Below are 18,180 nucleotides of genomic sequence, written 5' to 3'. Positions count from 1 at the left end.
AAAGCAATAAGATAGCAGTACTCATCATCAACATAGGATATAAAATCAGCCTCCTGGCCTCCATTCTCCCAGGGATCCTTCCTCCCGATCCTTTCTCAGACCCTGTCGCTCCCCTGCTCAACGCCAGGCAATGCCTTCCCACCTCACTCAGAGTAGAAGTCAAGATGGCCCCAAACCCCGCATCTGTACCTCTCAGCCTTCCCATCAGTCCTCATCCCTTACTGCCCTCGCCTCCTTCACAGTTCCAGCCACACAGGCCCCCGGCTCTTCCCCAAAGCTTCCACTCCTTCTGCAGGGCTCCTGCCCCAACCATGATTCCTCTGCCTCCTTTCATCTTTGCTCAAATGTTCCTGTCCCTTGAACTTTTGACTCAGTATTGCAGCCCTTTCCAGCTTGCTTTGCATTTCTCCACAGTATTTATCACTCTCTCATGTACTCTGTTTTACTTATTACCATCTTTCTTTTCCTTCTACATGCAAACTCTAGGAGAACGGCAAATTTTTGCCCCTTCTGTTTACTCTTAAAGTCCTGGAGAGGAGAACAGTCTTGACATAGAGTAAGCGTGGAATATGCATTTGTTGAGTCAACAAATGAGTGGATGAAAACAATCGCTATACTTGTGGGGGTCCATGGGGCGTTCAACAGAAGGAACCATTGGCACAAATTCACAACGGCGAAGAGACAGGCACTCCTTTTGGGGGTTAACACACTTAGAGATTATTATTTGAGCTGGGAATAGTACTGAAAGTGCTTTCTGAGCCATAGCTGTCCAGCAAATATTGGGCTCTGATTCTTTTTTTTTTTTCTCCAAATTTTCATTTAAATTCTAGTTAGTTAATGTATAGTGTAACATTGGTTTCAGGAGTAGAATTTAGTGATTCGTCACTTACATATAACACCCAGTGCTCAACACAGCAAGCGCCCTCCTTAATCCTCGTCACCCATTTAGCCCATCCCCCACCCATCTTCCCTCCAGCTACCCTCAGTTTGTTCTCTATAATCAAGAGTCTCTTATGGTTTGCTTCCCTCTCTCTCTTTTTTTTTTCCCTTCCCCTATGTCCATCTGTTTTGTTAAGAGAAAAGGTCTTATCCTCACTAGCTTTTGCCCTTACTGACTGTTAATATTATAAACTCCTGCACAAACCTGGAGAAAATAGGCAAGATGTTTAGCCTTAAAATACATTCTGTGAATTTTTTTTCCTCATGAACTTATCTGTTAATTAAATCTCATGTATAATTTTCATCATGATTGTGAGCTTGCAGGCTGGCTGGTGGAGAGGGGAGGCAGGAGTATACACCATCTATTGGAGGAGATATTTCCCGGTGGAGGTCAAGGCCAGCCCCCTGGTAGATCTTGTTAAGCAATAGAGAAGTCTCTTTGGAGAAGGGGTGCAAGAAACAGTAGTGAGCAGCAAGGAGTAGGAGTGTGAGAAAAATCAGGAGAATTAATAGATCTTTCTCCTGTGGATTCTTCTAGATACAATTACCTAAAACCCAAAGCACAAAAGCTAAGCCTTTATTTCAGCAAACCCAGACTACTTCGTGTCACATGCCATTTGCTAAACACAGAGAGTTAAAAACAAATGTTCCTAGACATAATTTCATTATAGTAGTTGACACACAACCTTAACCAACACCCACCAGCTTTCTTGGACACTGATATGTGTGGCCGAGGGAAACTTCTGGCCTGTGGGGCTTGATTCTGCAATTGCCATAATCTCCATCCTCCAGAAGTCAGAAGTCGTGAAGGTGAAGTGGATTAGTGCACAAGCCTGTGGGGTCTCTGGAGAAGAGAGTTCAAATCCCAAGCTTAGGTCATGAGTAAAGATGAAGGGGGTTGGTCTAATGGTTTTGTCCCCCTTTGGGAGCCGTGAAAGGCACAGCTAGTTATGATTATTAACCTCGTTCAAAAGAAGCACAGCCAGGAATGTGGTGAATTGATCCTCATCCAGTGAAACTGGCAACAGCCCACAGACTCCTGACTCTGAATTCGCTCTGGACTTTTTCAAACACAATGTGAAATTTTTCAAAAGAAATCACAGTGTGACTGTTCCCTGGCAGAGAGAAGCATGTCATTTTGCAGAAGTGCCCATTTGAGCTCAAATAATTTAATGGAGATAAAGTAGTCTGTGATTATCAGCACATTATGAGAAGAGGGACAGATCCGTTCTCTTGTCTTCTCTCTTGACAGGTGTATTTCTACTGGATTTGCCGGGATCCAAAGGCTTTTGAGTGGTTTGCTGATCTCTTACTCTCGCTGGAAACACTTATGAGTGAGCGAGGGAAAGCTCATTTTCTGAGTTATCATATATTTCTTACTGGCTGGGATGAAAATCAGGTATTGATAAAACTCTTGGAATGATCAGTATTACATAAGTCATCTAATAATAGAGCAAAGAGCAGAGGAACAGTGTCAATAATGAGCTATATAGTTATCTGATGGCATGAAAGAATTATTTGTATGTTCTTAAAAAGGAAAGAAGAATAAAATAAACCAGGTTAGAAAGAGCTATTCAAGTCATAGCAACAAAAAAATACACAGCTAACTTGGTGAGGAGTAGGAAAGAAAATTGGACAAGAAGTTGGTTCATGGAGGGAAGACAATCTCAAGCATGGAAATCCGAGAAGAATTATGTCATTAAAAGTTGTCACTAAATGTGACATCAAGTGAATATTACTGATGAGCTTGTATTGTCTTGTTCAGCTCCTGATTGGTTCTCATTCCATGCTTTGAGTTATTCAAAGTTAAAAGAAAAAAAACGCCCAAGTGTTTACATTCAACATTTTGTATTGTGAAGTATGTAAACATCTATAGAAAATAATCATTATGAATACATGATTTATCTAGAGATTTCTTTTTCTTAAGACATTCTTAGAAATTGTGTGCACCTATGTTCATTCACCTAAGATCAAGAGGATCTGTCGTGACCCATGTTCTGCAGTATATTGTATCAATGAAATATGAAGGTTCAGTTTACCAAAAATGATGTATATCAAAATATTGCACTGGGGTAGAATTTCAGGGTTGATAATATTGAATGATAACTACTAAGCTTTAAATCTTTTTTAGCTCCTCAAATACGGAAGCTAACAACAAAGTGATCACTAGGTTTATGAAATGTATGTTCTAATCAGCACTTCCGTAGCTGCTCCTGTTGATATTTACTTTAAGGAAAGTATGTTTGAGCCAAGATTTGCATTAATCACTAAATTTACAAATGAATGTGTTCCTGAGAGTGGGTACTCCCGCTCTCCCGCTCGCTCGCTCTCATAAGCGTGCGCACACACGTGCACACACACACACACACACACACACGCCCTACAGGACATCGCTGAAATTTGACTCTATGCCTTTGGGTAAGAAATTCAGTAGCTAAATGAATTTTTAGGGTCTTATTTGCAGTCAGCCTTAAATATTCATTCCTTTGGGATAATTTGAAATACAGGTTTCTTGGGAACGAGGCTTAAGACATCTTAATGAATTAAATAGTGTTAATTATGTTTTCCAAACAAACATTTTCCTTATTCAAACGGGATTTTTGACTAATGATCCATTTGATGAAGTACAGATACGGCCTTTGTTTTGTTTTTGGTTTTTTGGTTTTTTTTTTTTTTGCTTTTGAGGACTGCTTGGTCTTCAGTTTCTCAAGTGAATGGATTTCGAGTGTCCATCTTGGACTTCCCAGTCATTTGGGAGTTTTGAGACTGAGGCCCTGTTTGATTTGGTGACAATACATCCTATCTCTGCCCCTTCTCAAAGTATGCTTTAAGATATACGTTTTTCTGAATACAAATTAAAATTGACGTGTTCTTAAATTTTTGTCGTGACACGTTGAAACTCTTCAGATGCTCGAATTCCAGGAAAAAATAATTGGTGCATTCTGTCAGTGAGGAATCAAAAGGCTGTTTTAGACATGGCCAATTGTGAAACTGCATTCAACAACCTCAAAGTGGCAGAATGACAAGAACAGAAGGGACAGATGGAAAAGGTATTATGAAGGGCAAATCAACAGGGTTTGGAGATTAATTGAACACTGGGCTGAGAAATATGGAACAAATATAATTCCAAATGGTTGAACATTACTGATTGGTAGCTCGACAGTACCACTAACACAAGTAGAAAAGGGCCTTTTTTTTTTTCTATTAAATAACACCCAGACTTCTCCACAAGGACTTTAGGGCCCTTCCTTACCTGATGGCAACCAACTCATTCTATTGCATTCCCATCATGCCCTGGCATATCTCCATGTCTTCCCTCTCTGTTCCCTCTCCCTGACAGCCACTTAATGTCCTCTGTCCTCTCCACTGCCTAGACATGGAATGGTTCTTTGAAGCCCTGGCCATCCCCAGTTCTCTTAGCCAAAATACTTGGGGCTTCAGCAGGGTAATTTGTCTCGTTCTCCAACAGCGCTTTGTTTCTGTCTCTAGTAAAGAAGGATCCTGGTCTGACTTATGTCATCGACATTGTGCACATGGGCTTCCCCTCCCTTTGATGACCAGTTCCTCACAAAACAACGGCCTTCTCTCTTTCTTTTTGTACTGCGCTCGTAGTACTCTGCCTGCCTATAGGAATCGCTCAACAGTTGTACGTGCAAAGAAACCAAAGTCGCACATTATTTGAAGATTCACTTTGAGCTATGATGATCAATTTGAAGAAACAGAAAAAAATTTACATAAAAATATGCTTGGGGAGTTCGACCCAGGACTCTGCTTTGGCGGGAAGATGAGGGCGTGGGGGAGAAAGCTGGTAGTCATCCTTGTAGACGACGCTCATTGGGACCATGAAAATGAAAGTTCTTTGGGGAGTAGGGGTCCAAACGGGACTGGAGACTGGGAAGGCAGCTGTGTTGTGAGATAGGAAAAGATCATAAGAAAACAAATCTAACGTTTCATCCTTGAATGAAAAGAAGAGTCAGAGAGAAGTAGAAGAAATAGGATTTTATAAGGCATATAGAATCAAGGAGAAGCAGCGTTCAGCCATGTGGTTGGCAGGGAAGCCAAGGAGAATAGGCCCGAGCTGGTCCTTCGAGTTGGCACTTAGTCAAAAGTAAATTGGCTGCCTCTGCCTTCTTTGCCCGCAGCTGAAACCAGCTGCCTATATGGCTAGTCAATCCTACTGTTAGGCAAGGGGGCTGCGGGGCTGCCATGGTGCTGTTCTAATCTGGAGGCTGACCTTGACTTCCAGTTCTGATAACAGGGCTTCTGCCACTTTTCAAGGCTCAATCCTCAACTCCCACCTCAGTTCCTGTTCCTGAGCTCTTGTGTCTTACTTCATGCTTCCCTCTCCGTCTTGATAAACCTGCCCAAGAAGAGGATCCTGCCGTCCTCTCACCATTGCTCCTTCTCTGGAGTCCCCGATTCCCAAACTCCATTCCCATAGGATCCCTGCCACCTGGGGTCAGACCTGCCTGCTAGCAACTTCCTGCAGCCCGGGCTTCTGCGATTCCACCACTATTCTTGCCATCACCGACTGGTCTGTGGGGGCCTTACCTGGGGTAAGGGTTGCCCCAGCAGGGTTGTTAGCCACACTGGTCAGGAGCAGGCTAAGTCAGAGGACATGAACAAATGGAGCACCGAAGGGTGTGAAACACATGAACCCGTGAGCTGTATGGGTGCCTAAGGGGTGAGCACAGAAGACACAAATCCCAGGGGGTAAGAAGGAAGTAGCTACCAAGATTCAGCAACTTAAAACACCATCCGTAGACAGTGCTATGCCCCAGGCTCTTATTTATCGACCACTGCTTACCTGAAGCCTGGGGTGCTTTCAGATAATTTGAAGACAAATGGCTGGGCACGGAGCTCCAGCCCTGCCCCTCCCTGTGCTTGGTCACGAGAGTCTGTCTGCCAGACTCCGCCTCCTCCCAGCACTAGAACCTGGACAGTGCACTTCAAACTGTTCCGACCCAGTGGGCAGATCTGATTGTGAGATCCAGCTGCTTCCTGAACGTTTCCTATCATTTTAATCTGTCAGTGCCCTTCTCAAATCCCTAAGGTTTAATATTAAGTGAATGGGGACAGAAGCAGAGATTAATTTCTGAGAAGTTTGGCAGGAAAATAGAAGTAGCGTAATGCTTGCTTTCCCTTAACCATATTTGCTGTACTACTCTCACCCTCGTCAAGAAAAATCCTCCCAGGTTCATGTTACAGTAGCTCACCCAGGGATACATCAAACCCTTTGTTTCAGTAGTGCCCGAGGTGGAACACAGAGATAAATGAGATGGATGTCTATCCCAAAATGCAAAATCAGTGATTTCTGATACTAATGATAAACATCTCTAGCCACATAAAGAAATTTTTAGAAGTAGTCAATCTACAAATGAACATAATTACTTGATCTTTAATTTAGAAGCAGGTTTCTATTTTTTTTTTCTAAATGTCACCGGATGCCACAATTTTTATTTTAGGCCGTTCACATTGCTTTACATTGGGATGAAAGCACTGACGTGATCACGGGGTTAAAGCAGAAAACGTTCTACGGAAGACCTAACTGGAGCAATGAGTTCCGGCAGATGGCCTACGCGCACCCCAGGTAAGGCGCTCTCTGTCCTCTACCTGTGGGATCCTCCCTGGAGCCTGCCGCGGAGATGGAAAAGTCTAGAGCACGAACTGCTCAATGTGTAGTAGTGGGTACCTTGTGTAGAGAGAAAATATCGACCTTAGAAAGGGTGGTCATGGGGTTTTCCAGAAACCACAGACCTCCGCTTGACTGGCTTTCAACATCTAAAAATTAGCAGTTGCGCTGAAATGATTCACACTTCAATCAAAGATGGTATTTTTTTTTAAGATGGTATTTCTTAAACTGTCTAGGTCTTGAAGAAATGTTCAGTGAACACAGTTGATCTCAACTTACCCAACTGGAGAATTCACTTATGTCCAACTGTGAATTATATCTAGCATGTTCAGCAAAGCAGATAAAAAGTTATTATAAGACCAAGCAGAGATTTAACGTGGTGGTTAAAGACCCAGGTTCTGGAGCCTGAGTGCTTGGGTGTAAATCCTGGCTCCACCATAACCACGAGCTTACTTTGGACAGGTTATTATTCTGCCACTGTCTTCGTCTCCTTCTCTGTAAGCTGCACTTAATAATAGTGCCTCCCTCCCAGGCTTCTGTGAGGATTAACTGTGTGAATACATAGAAAGTGCTTAAAACAGTGCTTTGAATTCAATAAATGTTAGCTGCTATCATTATTATGATTATCTCATCACATTACTGTATTATTATCATTATATATAAAACCTCAATGTAGAGGAGGAAGAGCATTTGCTCTGGGACCACAGGACATGAGTGAAGACTGTGCTTTCTAATTCTTGAAGTTACTGGCTATGTGCCCTTAGCAAGGTAGCTTGTTCGAGCTTTTGGGCCCCATTGTAGAAATATGAATGACACCATGTGGCCATAGTGTTGTTTTCATAATTCAAAAAATACATAGCTTGGTAAAGTGCAAAGCACTAATGCAAATATTTATCATTGTTATTCCGTGTCCCTTAACTCAGTCTCTGCTTTGAATCCCCATTATCTATTGTTCTTGAAAGTAAGTATGTCCTAATATTGTCCTTGTTTAAATAATAGTTTACATATTTGAAGAAAGGCCAAGGAAGTGAGGAAGCATGCTACATAGATAACTGGGAAAGAGCAGAAGGACAGCATGTGCCAAGATCCTGAGGCAGCAGACACTGTTCCTGGTATGATCCAGGAGGCCAGTGAGATTGGAACAGAGTAGGTAAGAGGAAGAGGGGCAGAAGGCATATAAGAGAGGTAACTGGGGGACTATCACAGACCATTATAAGGCTTTGGATTTTATTTTGAGAGAGGAAGCCACTCAAACTCAAAGGCTTGAGCAGAAGAGTGACATGATCTGTCTTACGTTTAATGAGATCACCTCTGGCTGTTGTGAGAGAATAAATAAGTGTCCTAGAGCAGAAGTGGAAAGGCGGGGAGGAGGTAAACAGTGGTGGTGGTTCGGATTAGGAGCAGGGCACATGCTGAGAGGCACGTTGGATGCTGGTATTTTGTGAAGTTAGAACTGACATGGCTGGTCGATGGATTAGTTGGGAGACTGGCATGACCCCAGCTAGAATGGACTTACACTTACTAATTTTGGGATGACTAAGAGGAGCAAGTTTGCAGGCACAGGATATCAAGAGGTCGGTTTTTTGACATGTTTGGTTTGAGATGCCTGTTATACATCCAAGTGGAGATGTCAAGCAGGCAGGTATCGGAGTCAGGAGTCAGAGGTGTTCAGGCTGGAGATGTACACGCGGGAGATGTTAGATGTGAACCGTATTAGAACCAGGAAACTGGATGAGATAGACAAAGAAGCAAATTCAAATGCACAGGAGTTCAAAGAACTACCATATGCGGAGGAGAGGACAACATATTCTCTGTTTGTAGGTCACAGAGTTTAATATAAATTACTCGTAGATATCAGATTAATCATGTCATTTACATCTTCTCCACCCTGACCTTTCTTCTGTCCACCTTATCAGTATTGAACCATTAAGAGTAAATTAAAATCTTCTAGGGTCTTTCTGACTAAGTCCCTGTTTCCATCTCTCCCGGAAGTTCTGGCTCTGCTGCTTTGTGGTCTCTCATCCGGGTCATTGCATCCTGAAACCTCCCATAATCCCCTCGATGTTTTCTGCTCTAAGGAATACTCTTCTGATGAATATTATTCATCTTTTGGTCAGTTTGGCTGCTCTTTTTTACATTTTTCTAATATTCTTTTTGTGCCAGAACTAGTCCATTTTCTTTTTTATTAATCATCACTAAATTTTTGAGAGGTCCCTGAAGCAGCTATTTGAAGGAGGTATGGTGGGGGGCGGGGAGTGACCAGGTCCAATGTTCATAACCTGTCCAGGTCCAGCCCTGTAAGACCCCCAGCCAACCCTGTATACCCTGCCCAAGAAACGCCAGACCCAAACCAAGAGCATTCACTGCAGCGGCTCTGGCTTCCTGAGCACACCAGGCCTGCATCAGCCCAGGAATGAGTCCGTTAGAAGTAGTGGGGACCTTCTCCTGACCTTGAATTGTCCTGAGAATAAAAGATTGCCAACACGAGAGGCCACGAAAAGCTTAACCTTGAACTTCAGGGTTAAGGGAGGGAGGGAGTAGACTGACTGCTCAGTTGCTTCCATCCTCAGATGACCTATGAGAGTTGGACAAGCCCATGGCCAGTGGCTTTGGGACTCTCCAGGCACCACTTCTGAAACCCAGTGGCTCTACTTTGTTTCTTGCCTTGACTCTTGCTGACACTTGGCCTAAAATCTAGGTCCAGTGTCCCATCTTCTCTTTAAATGTGGTGTTTTGAACGCATCCCAGATTCCAGAGCCTCAGAATCTGGGTCCCTTGTGCTGCCTGTTCAATGTCCCATCCCAACTCCTAGACCCTTAGCCTCCTCTGAGCCCTGAAGCCACCACCCTTCATCTCATACCCATCAGATACTTGTCCAGGGGCAGAGACTGGATCATTTTATCTGTGAGTTCCTTGAAAAGATGGTAGCTGGAACACTAACAAAATGTTACAAGCTCATATATTACAACCACGACCCAGATTTTTTTGTTGTTGTTGGTATTTTCTCCTTTTGGAAAAACGCATCTACTCATCTGATAAATGTTTTACACTTAGTTTTCAATTATAGGATGAATGTTCCCACTTGTAGGCTTTTGACAGGGACACATACATCTTTACTTTGAGTTCTTATAGATAGGACCTCTCTTCGTTAGGTTGCCCCTTACTGATGAGTCACGTTGTATTTGTTTATTTCTGTTACACGTGAAGTTTGCAGCCCAGTGGGGAAGGCCTTTCAAACCAAACCATGTAGTTATCCTTCCCTCAGAAAGGTGTGAGCCAGAAACAGCACCAGGAGACCCAAGAACAGAACAGAGTTTGCATGCATGCTGCCCGGACGATTATGGCTGGGAAGCGTGTCGTCCAAGCATGCCGGGACTGAGGAATAGGAAACAGTTTGAAGGCAGGAAAACCACATAGTTGTCACTTTTCTTGTTGCCCTTGTGAAGAGTGTGTTCATTCCTTTTCAGAAACTGTAATCAAAGTTTAGTATGTAAATGTACTTAAGATCCAATTGAGCTTTTCAGCACATTAGCTGATGGATAACTTCATCTCCCCTGGAGTAAAAGAGGCCCCCTAAGCCTGTCACCAAATCAAGCCTCTACCGCAAGCTTCCTAGCCCCCAAATTTTAAAAACAGCCTCAGACACTGGAACACAACTTGTTATACAGCTCCAGCTATCGATGTAATTAATGTAAGACACATGTTGGCAAAGATTAATGATCATTTCTTCCCTGGAATGCCAGAGCGTCGGTAAGACAAGTCACCAGTAGAGAGCTCAGCACCCCCCTTCCAAAAGACTTTTAAAATGACCTCCTTAAAATAATTTTGTTTTCTGCTGTGTAAAAGAAGATTTATGTTTAATGAAGCTTTTAATGAAGAAATCTCAGAAAGAGAATGCCAATAAAATCTAATTTTTAAACAAGAAAATCTAATTTTGAGAAGTATTTCAATATCCTGGCCTTTGTCCAGATATAAATGAAAAACACAATCCAATTATTGTTCCGCACAAAGGACAAAGTAACATTAATTTTCCTCAAGATGGTTATTAAAGAGATAAACAGTATGTTTTTCCTTGATTATGTCAAGGATATGTTTGTTCCCAAGCCTACTTGGCTACTCTTACAAGACAGGTCTTTCCTGTCATTAGCTCATATCTTTTGGCAAGGATGGGTCAGAAAGAATTGGTGGATTTGTTAGTGGCCTCAGAAAAGGTTCTTTGTTCTTGAGGGCCTTTGAAGTAGGCTCTCAACCATTTCTATTCATCAGCACGAAGCCCAGGATTCTTAGGGCTTACTCTTTTAAAAACATTTACCTGTTCACTCAAAGCTGGAGTTTGTTCTTGTTCTAAGAAGAAGGAGTTAAATCAAAAGAATAAAGGGAAGAGGGGCAAAAATATTTTTTTTACAGAACATGAAAAACAGCACCAAAAATAAAGCTCGAAGGGAAGCAGATCAAAGAGAATAGTGCAAGCTCCAAAGGAACCAGAAAATTGCAAAAATAACAGTAATAGAGAAACAAATTGATGGGCATCAAAATGAATGAAAATAAGGAAAGGGGAGGAAAAAATTAAAAAGAGATCAAAGACTGAAAGTAGAAAAATGGTAAAGTGTACTCCATTGTTTCTATTTGCAATTAATTTTTGTAATTTTATCAGCTGTATTACAAAACACAAGTCTGGTTTTAAAAGAAGATCACTGGAGCGCCTGGGTGGCGCCGTCGTTAAGCGTCTGCCTTCGGCTCAGGGCGTGATCCCCGCGTTCTGGGATCGAGCCCCACGTCAGGCTACTTCCTAGGAGCCTGCTTCTTCCTCCCCCCCTCCCCCTGCTTGTGTTCCCTCTCTCGCTGGCTGTCTCTGTCAAATAAATAAAATCTTAAAAAAAAAAAAAAGAAACTCTTTAAAAAAAAAAAAAAAGATCACCAACTAGTAAGTGGATATAGAACGTAAGCCTTTGATTGGCCCAAACTTGCAAGCATGTGACGTTCACCGTACATGGCTTGCATTGGACAAGACCAGAAACGTAGTTCGAACACAGAACAATGAAAACCATTCTCCTGACTAAATTATGGTAGGTTAATTCATACAGGCATCGAGAGTCACGTCTTCCTAATCTATAGAATGTGTATGTTTCACAAATATGGCAGCTGTATTTCATTTTTTGTAAATGGTCTCGACCTGTTCCCAAGCTTTCACAAAATATTCAGAAAATCAAGGAATCATTTCCAAAAAGGTACACAGAATGAAAACATATGTATCTTTGTCACATCCAGCTACTTTTTGGAAACACACACATTGTGCATATACTCAACTGTCTGGATCTGTGGATCGGTTGTTTTTTAATTAATTGAAGAAATGATTTTCCATAGGAAAGTCTTTGATCTTACATTTCACCGAGTATTTCTCGTTCGCCATTTTTGACTTATCTGCTAATAACTTCCCGTGCCATGTAGGTGTAAAACTTCATGTAATTAACGACCATAAAAACTTTGAAGATGTGGCCATTTCTCCAAAACTTGAGTAGAAGTGTTTCTCTTTTCTTGAAGGAACAAATAAAGACTCTTCAGAAGAGTACTACCGTTTGATAGAACTATTCAATCCAACCCAACGACGGAGAAAGGTGCCGACTTACCATATGATTGGGAACTTCTAACCCATATTGCAGGAATGTATTTTAGACCACCCATTGTTTCCAGAAATGTAAAAATACCTTTATACTAAATCGAGTAAATGTGTCCATCTGGAACCACATTTGCTTGTGTGCACACTCTCCAGTTCTCATTTGGACATGCATATGTGCAAAATGTTTTTAAATGATATTTTTGAGAAATTCACATTCTGATGATAGCATACAGGACCCTCTATCTAATAGGATATTCTTAACATTGTTATATGACTAAAATGTTCGGAATACCAAAAGAAATAGATCTAAGTGGAAATCCCACACATGATATATGAGAGCTTTATGAGAAAAATAAAGCCACCATTAACTTATGACTGGGATATTGTTACTGTGTTTCAATAGTTCCTTTCCACCAGAGGATATCCAGTGTCCAGTTAGAGTCAGGTGAAGATTCAGTGAAAATTACTGGCCTTACTCTATTTGTGGTAGCGAAGATTAGGGAGGTTGGGTGAGCACAAGTGGATTTGTCATTATTCTGCTAAGTGTGTTTGATGGTTTTACCTAGAAAATCTTTAGATATGGGAACCATATTAGCATGTTTCTGTATGAAGGTGTATACATTTCTGTGTTTTATCAGAGAGGGGACGGAGAGAGGATGGGAAGAAAAATGGCTCTACCATTCCTTGGCATCCAATGCTACGAGTCTTTTATTTCTCTCTTATTTCATTTTCTATTTGACCATGACCATCCTCAAAGGCAGCAACTTTTGTCTGTGCTCCACGGAGCTGAGCACAGTGGCCACCATCAATAAGTGAAGGGACCGTGAGAAGGATGTGGTAGCTGGGACCAGATTCCTAATTCTTCCCAAAGAAAATGGAGATGGTGGGAATAGCAAGTTAATTCTCAGTGGTGAGCAAGCACTGTTAGAGACGTTTGTAGCTCCTAATGAACCACTGAGTAATTAGGATGCAGAGAAAAGTCACAGAGCAGGCTGCTACAAATCAACAGAGAGATGGGTTTAAAAAAAAAAAAAAAGCTGGCCAACACAATTATCATCTGTGGTTGTGAAAAGAAGGTGTTGTACAAAATATAATTATATGATGAATCATTTGGAGGAATTTCTAATGAAAAACATTCACTAGGAAAGATTAACCAGAAGTTGTGTCCATTGTCTGATACCAAGTTTGTAGCCCTCCTTGTCTACTTTCTAAGCCTTCATAAATCCATGGGAAGCTTCTGTTTAACGATTTTATTTGCAGAACACACTCAGGGTATAAAGTAATTTGATTTTTTTTTTTAGATGGGGTTTAGGGTCTGCCCCTACAGGGTTATAACTTACCAAGCATAAAAGCCAACACATAAAAACAAACGTACAATTTAAAGAGAGAAGGGCTCAAGGCAGCAGAACCTGGGAATCCAGCAAGATGGTGGGATTACTCCTGGGCACACCCACTCTCCCATATATCTGCTGAGCGGAAATCTCCTGGTGGGTGACATTTTGGATGCCTTTCATGCATGGCATTGCTGAACTGTTTTGAAAAATGCATCAAACCCCACAGAAAAGAGCACAATAGTTATTTAGCAAATAAGAGGGGGAATGGGAGGATTCTCTTTATTGTTTATCAGAGCTAAAAATAATACTGCTAATGTTAAAACCATCTCTGCGGCTCGTGTAAAATTTGTCCTTTTCTCGTCAAAGTCAGCAGCGCAGACTGATCGATGCCGCTAATGTCGTCCTGATCCAAGTCCTCATTCATGTGTAAGCTCTGCAGCTTGCAGGCTGTAAACTGAAGAATAATGCCTCGCGCTTTTATACTTCTCTTACAGGGAATCTTGTTTTTAATTCTAAGCAATCGTGGGTAATTAAACTTTATAGAAGAATTCTTTTCTCTACCAACCCTATTAGGGTTCTGTTGTACTTGTCCATTGCCTCATAAAAGAAAGAAAAAAAAAATGCAGCCGCATCTGTGCCTTCCCCATTTGTGCAGACTCTCAGCTCTGTGAGTCACACAGTGTGCATTCGTGACAAGAAGTCTCCACTCTTGAATCCTCAAACGCCGAGGAGGGTAAGCGAGGCAAGCGATAGATGGGCGGCCCTGTGCGGGGCCGGGAAGGCGCAGAGTGCTAGTGAAAGTAGATGATGAATGGCCTTTGTGAGGCCTTTTGGCGACTGCATAATCACGACAGTTCCATGAATACAGGCAAGTGTGTACTTCGTTGTGCAGTGTAACAGCCACAACTTCAAAAGAGGGAGGGTTGCTGTGAACGGCTGGGGACACCAGTGGTTCACCTGGCCGCTAGCAGTCAGAACCCTTTGAAATGGAGTCTTAAAGGCAGAACATCAGAGAGTATCCTCAGGACCTGCAAACAGTCACGATGACTGCAAACGAAAGGGCAACTCCAGCCTGTTGGGAATGGGCCAGTGGGCAATCGCTTTGGTGACACCTGCGCAAATGGAAAAATACCACCACCCATAACGGCGTCTTTGAACACGGATGCAGGGATACCTCTGGGCATCAGACACAAAGCCGAGCTGTGACTCTTCGCTGGGAAGGGTTTTGCCTGACCCATCTATCATTCAAAATGTTTCACTCCAGAATTCAAACAAGCCAGTGCAGGAGTGCTGATCCAGGAGGACTGTAATCATCATCGGGGTAACAGCCCCCGTCACATCTTCTGTTCAGCTCCGTGGAGCAGACCGACATCCTGGAGGTCAGAGTGTAGGCTGTGACTGGAGCTCGCCATGTGCCAAGCATGGGACGGAAGGCTGTACCTGCAACGTCATGTCGAATCCTCTCGGAGGTTCTAGGAGCTAGGTCCTATAATGCCCCCCATTTCATAGATAAGGAAACGAGGGGCTTTGAGGACATAATAAACCACATCCCCTCAACAGCAAAGTGGGAGAACCAACAGCATTCTTAATCGGTGACTTCTATTTCCGTAAACATCTTAAAGTTGTTTCCTTAAGTCATAAAATCCTATTTTTCAGTGGAAAATACTTTCTAAAGAGGCACTTTCTCAAATTTCACCATGGGAATAATATCTTCAAAAATAGAACCTATATATTTTAAACATATTGTCATTTACGAATGAGTCCACTTGATAAGTTCCTTTGAAGCTAGAGTTTGAAATATAATTGAACCATCAATTTCTACCATGCTTATTATGGTCCTGGAACACATAATTAAAATGTGGACTGGATACATGGCTGAGAACCATGTTAACATATAAGCTAAGAAGAACGAGGCTATAAAGGACCTTCCCAACCACAGCCAGCTATCAAGGAGCAGAGGTGCTGGGCGGGCCAGTCCTAGAGTCCCAGGAATTTCTCCAAGACAATGTTTCTCAAAGTGTGGCTCACAGGACCATGTGCTTCCATATGATTTGAGGGCCTTGCTAAAAATGCATTCCTTAGATTCAAGCCTGGGAATCTATGTTTTAACAATCTGCCTAGGTGATTTTATGCACAGCAAAGTAGGAGAGCTTGTGCTCTAGACTAGACTAACTAATTCAACTGGTGCCAGAGACTGGAAGAATGCGATAAGGAGTAGAACGCTGCAAGACAAGGGAAGCATCGTCCGTAAGTCCCTGTAGAGACTGGCTGTGCCTGACTTCCAGGGACAACATGAATCCTTGCACCAGTGTGTCCTTCATAGATATGCAGAGCTGGCAGCTGTGGTCCCAAGGGATCTGAGCAGCCCGGGGACCGTCACTATAATCAACAATACCTCTTCTACACAGTTTTCTGAAATGCCCTGTCTAGAGATGACAGCTTTTGGGTGACTCCACTTTCAGCAATGTCTTTTTCCTTTGCAATTCTTCTTTTTGGCCTTCTTTGAAAACCAAAGGCATTCCAACAGGGGAAAATAAACTAAGCTGCTATCACTTTAGTATAAATTTTATTATCTATAAAAAGGCAGGGCTGAACAAGTATTAATAATAACTAACACTTTTTAAACCTTTTTGAATGCATGAGCTCATTTTGTTCTCAATGAAACATATAATGTAGTCATTAGTCTCTCTGTTTTGCACATGCCAAGACTGAGATCTTGCCCAAGATCATGCAGATCGTAATCAATGGAACCATTTATTCATTCATTCAACAAATGTGTGTTTTTTACTGTGTGCCAAGCACTATTCCGGGCTCTGGGATGACAGTGATGAGTAGAGCAGAGCAGGAAACTCACATTCTAGTCACCAATCCACGAGGACATGAATCAGGGTCACCTGACCAGAAATCCAAGGCTATCACCTCTGTTACTGAAACTCCCTCCCCTGTCATCGCGGCCCTGCTACCCACAGTCTCCTGGGCTCCACCTGCCCGTGTGTTTCAGGGTCTAACAAGAGTCTGGGAACCGGTGTGGGAGCACGGCACTGAGAGTAGGAGAGAGAACCTAAGAAAAAGGAAGTGAGTGGAGAAAAATAAAGTCACAACCCCCACGGCTTCACTAACTTTATAACTCCGTCTTGGTTTCTGGCTAGCCTTGCTCCTGCATCACGTGTTCTTTCCTTGTCTTATCCTACCGCAGCAGCGGCATTGGCGTGTTCTTCTGTGGACCCAAAGCTCTCTCAAAGACGCTTCAAAGGATGTGCTGCTTATATTCCTCAGCCGATCCCAAGGGCGTCCATTTTTACTACAACAAAGAAAGCTTCTAGACCTTGGAGGAAAAAAGTCCATGTGTTATGTAAGTGGCTACAATCATGTAGGTCAGCCGTCAGGAAATGTTTCCTGTAAAGGGCCATATAATAATTATTTTAGGTTCTAGGGACCATATGATCTCAGTCACAACAACTCGACTCTACCGTTTCAATGCACCAAAGTAGCCACAAACAGTAAATACATCAAGGTATGGGCATGGCTGTGTGCCAGTAAAACTTTATTTATGGACATTGAAATCATACTTCACGTAATTTTGTCATGGAACATTCTTTTGATTTGTTTCAAATGATTTAAAAATGTACGAGTCATTCTTAGCTCATGGGCTATCCCAAAATCAGATGGTGGCCCAGATTTGGCCTGCAGGAGGTAGTTTGCTGACTCCTGAGAGATGTCATTTTTCTCAAACCTGTTTGCATGCTCAACAGTGCTTTCAACATGGAGACTGATATGGCTGCCTGGCTCAGAGTCTCCTTTAGAAGTCATTTCAAATTTCATCGCCCTCATGGCAGAGACATCTGCTTTCTATCCAAACCTGATCTTTTCTGCTTAAACTTAAGCTCCTTTGTGTTTTCTTTTCATCCTCTATAGACCTGAGAAATCACCAATGGTGGTTATCTTTCACAAAAATCCTTTATATCTTAAAAGTGATAAAATCATCTCTTACCTATCTCTTTTCTAGTCCAAACAATACTAGATTCTTAACCTTTCAGCCTAGGATGTATATTCTAGCTCCTCAATCATTCTTGTTGCTCTTCTTCAAATCCATTTCCATTTCTTCACATCCTTTTAAAATGTGTGGACTAAAATGAGACATAACGGTCTAACAGATGCATGACTAGTATTGGGGAGAAAAGTGATTTTTTAGATATTGGGTGCCATGTTTTTTGATAGAGCTAAACTCTATATTTGCCTCTCTTTCTTTCCTTCCTTCCACATTTCTTTCTTACTCTTTTTTAATGCATTCTTTTTATTACTACCACATTTGTTTACTTTGTCTTTTTTCTTTTTTTTTTTTTTTAGTAAGCTCTATGCCCATTGTGAGACTTGAACTGACAACCCTAAGATCGAGAGTCACATGCTGTACCAACTGAGCCAGCCAGTGGGCCCTACTATCACATTTTGATCTATGATCATCTTGACACACCCCCTACTCAACTTCTGCCCCACAAATATACTGGGAATGGTTTCTAAATTTCATACTCCCATTGAGCCCACCTTTTTTTTTTTTAATCAACAGCTAATTGATCCCCAGAATGTTCCTAAGGTATTCCCCACATCTTATAGTTTTCTCTTATAGTATTGATTAATCTTTTAGAATTTTTCTTTCTAAT

The 18,180-nt window shown here is 42.0% G+C and overlaps 1 protein-coding gene across 1 annotated transcript in view; it reads left to right on the top strand.

The window, feature by feature from the left end:
• NOX3 (NADPH oxidase 3) overlaps window positions 1–16,845 on the top strand; it is a 56,329-nt gene extending 39,484 nt beyond the window's left edge. The window contains exons 11-13 of the mRNA XM_045805280.2: window positions 2,192–2,338; window positions 6,405–6,529; window positions 16,719–16,845. Of these exons, the coding sequence (XP_045661236.2) occupies window positions 2,192–2,338; window positions 6,405–6,529; window positions 16,719–16,845 (399 nt within the window). The remainder of the gene's footprint in view (window positions 1–2,191; window positions 2,339–6,404; window positions 6,530–16,718) is intronic.
• The last annotated feature ends 1,335 nt before the right edge of the window (window positions 16,846–18,180 follow it).

The sequence above is a fragment of the Ursus americanus genome, chromosome 11, assembly GCF_024610735.1.
Source record: "Ursus americanus isolate L20-20 chromosome 11, mUrsAme1.1.p, whole genome shotgun sequence".
NCBI lineage: Eukaryota > Metazoa > Chordata > Mammalia > Carnivora > Ursidae > Ursus > Ursus americanus.
This window is presented reverse-complemented; position numbering and strand designations above follow the sequence as displayed.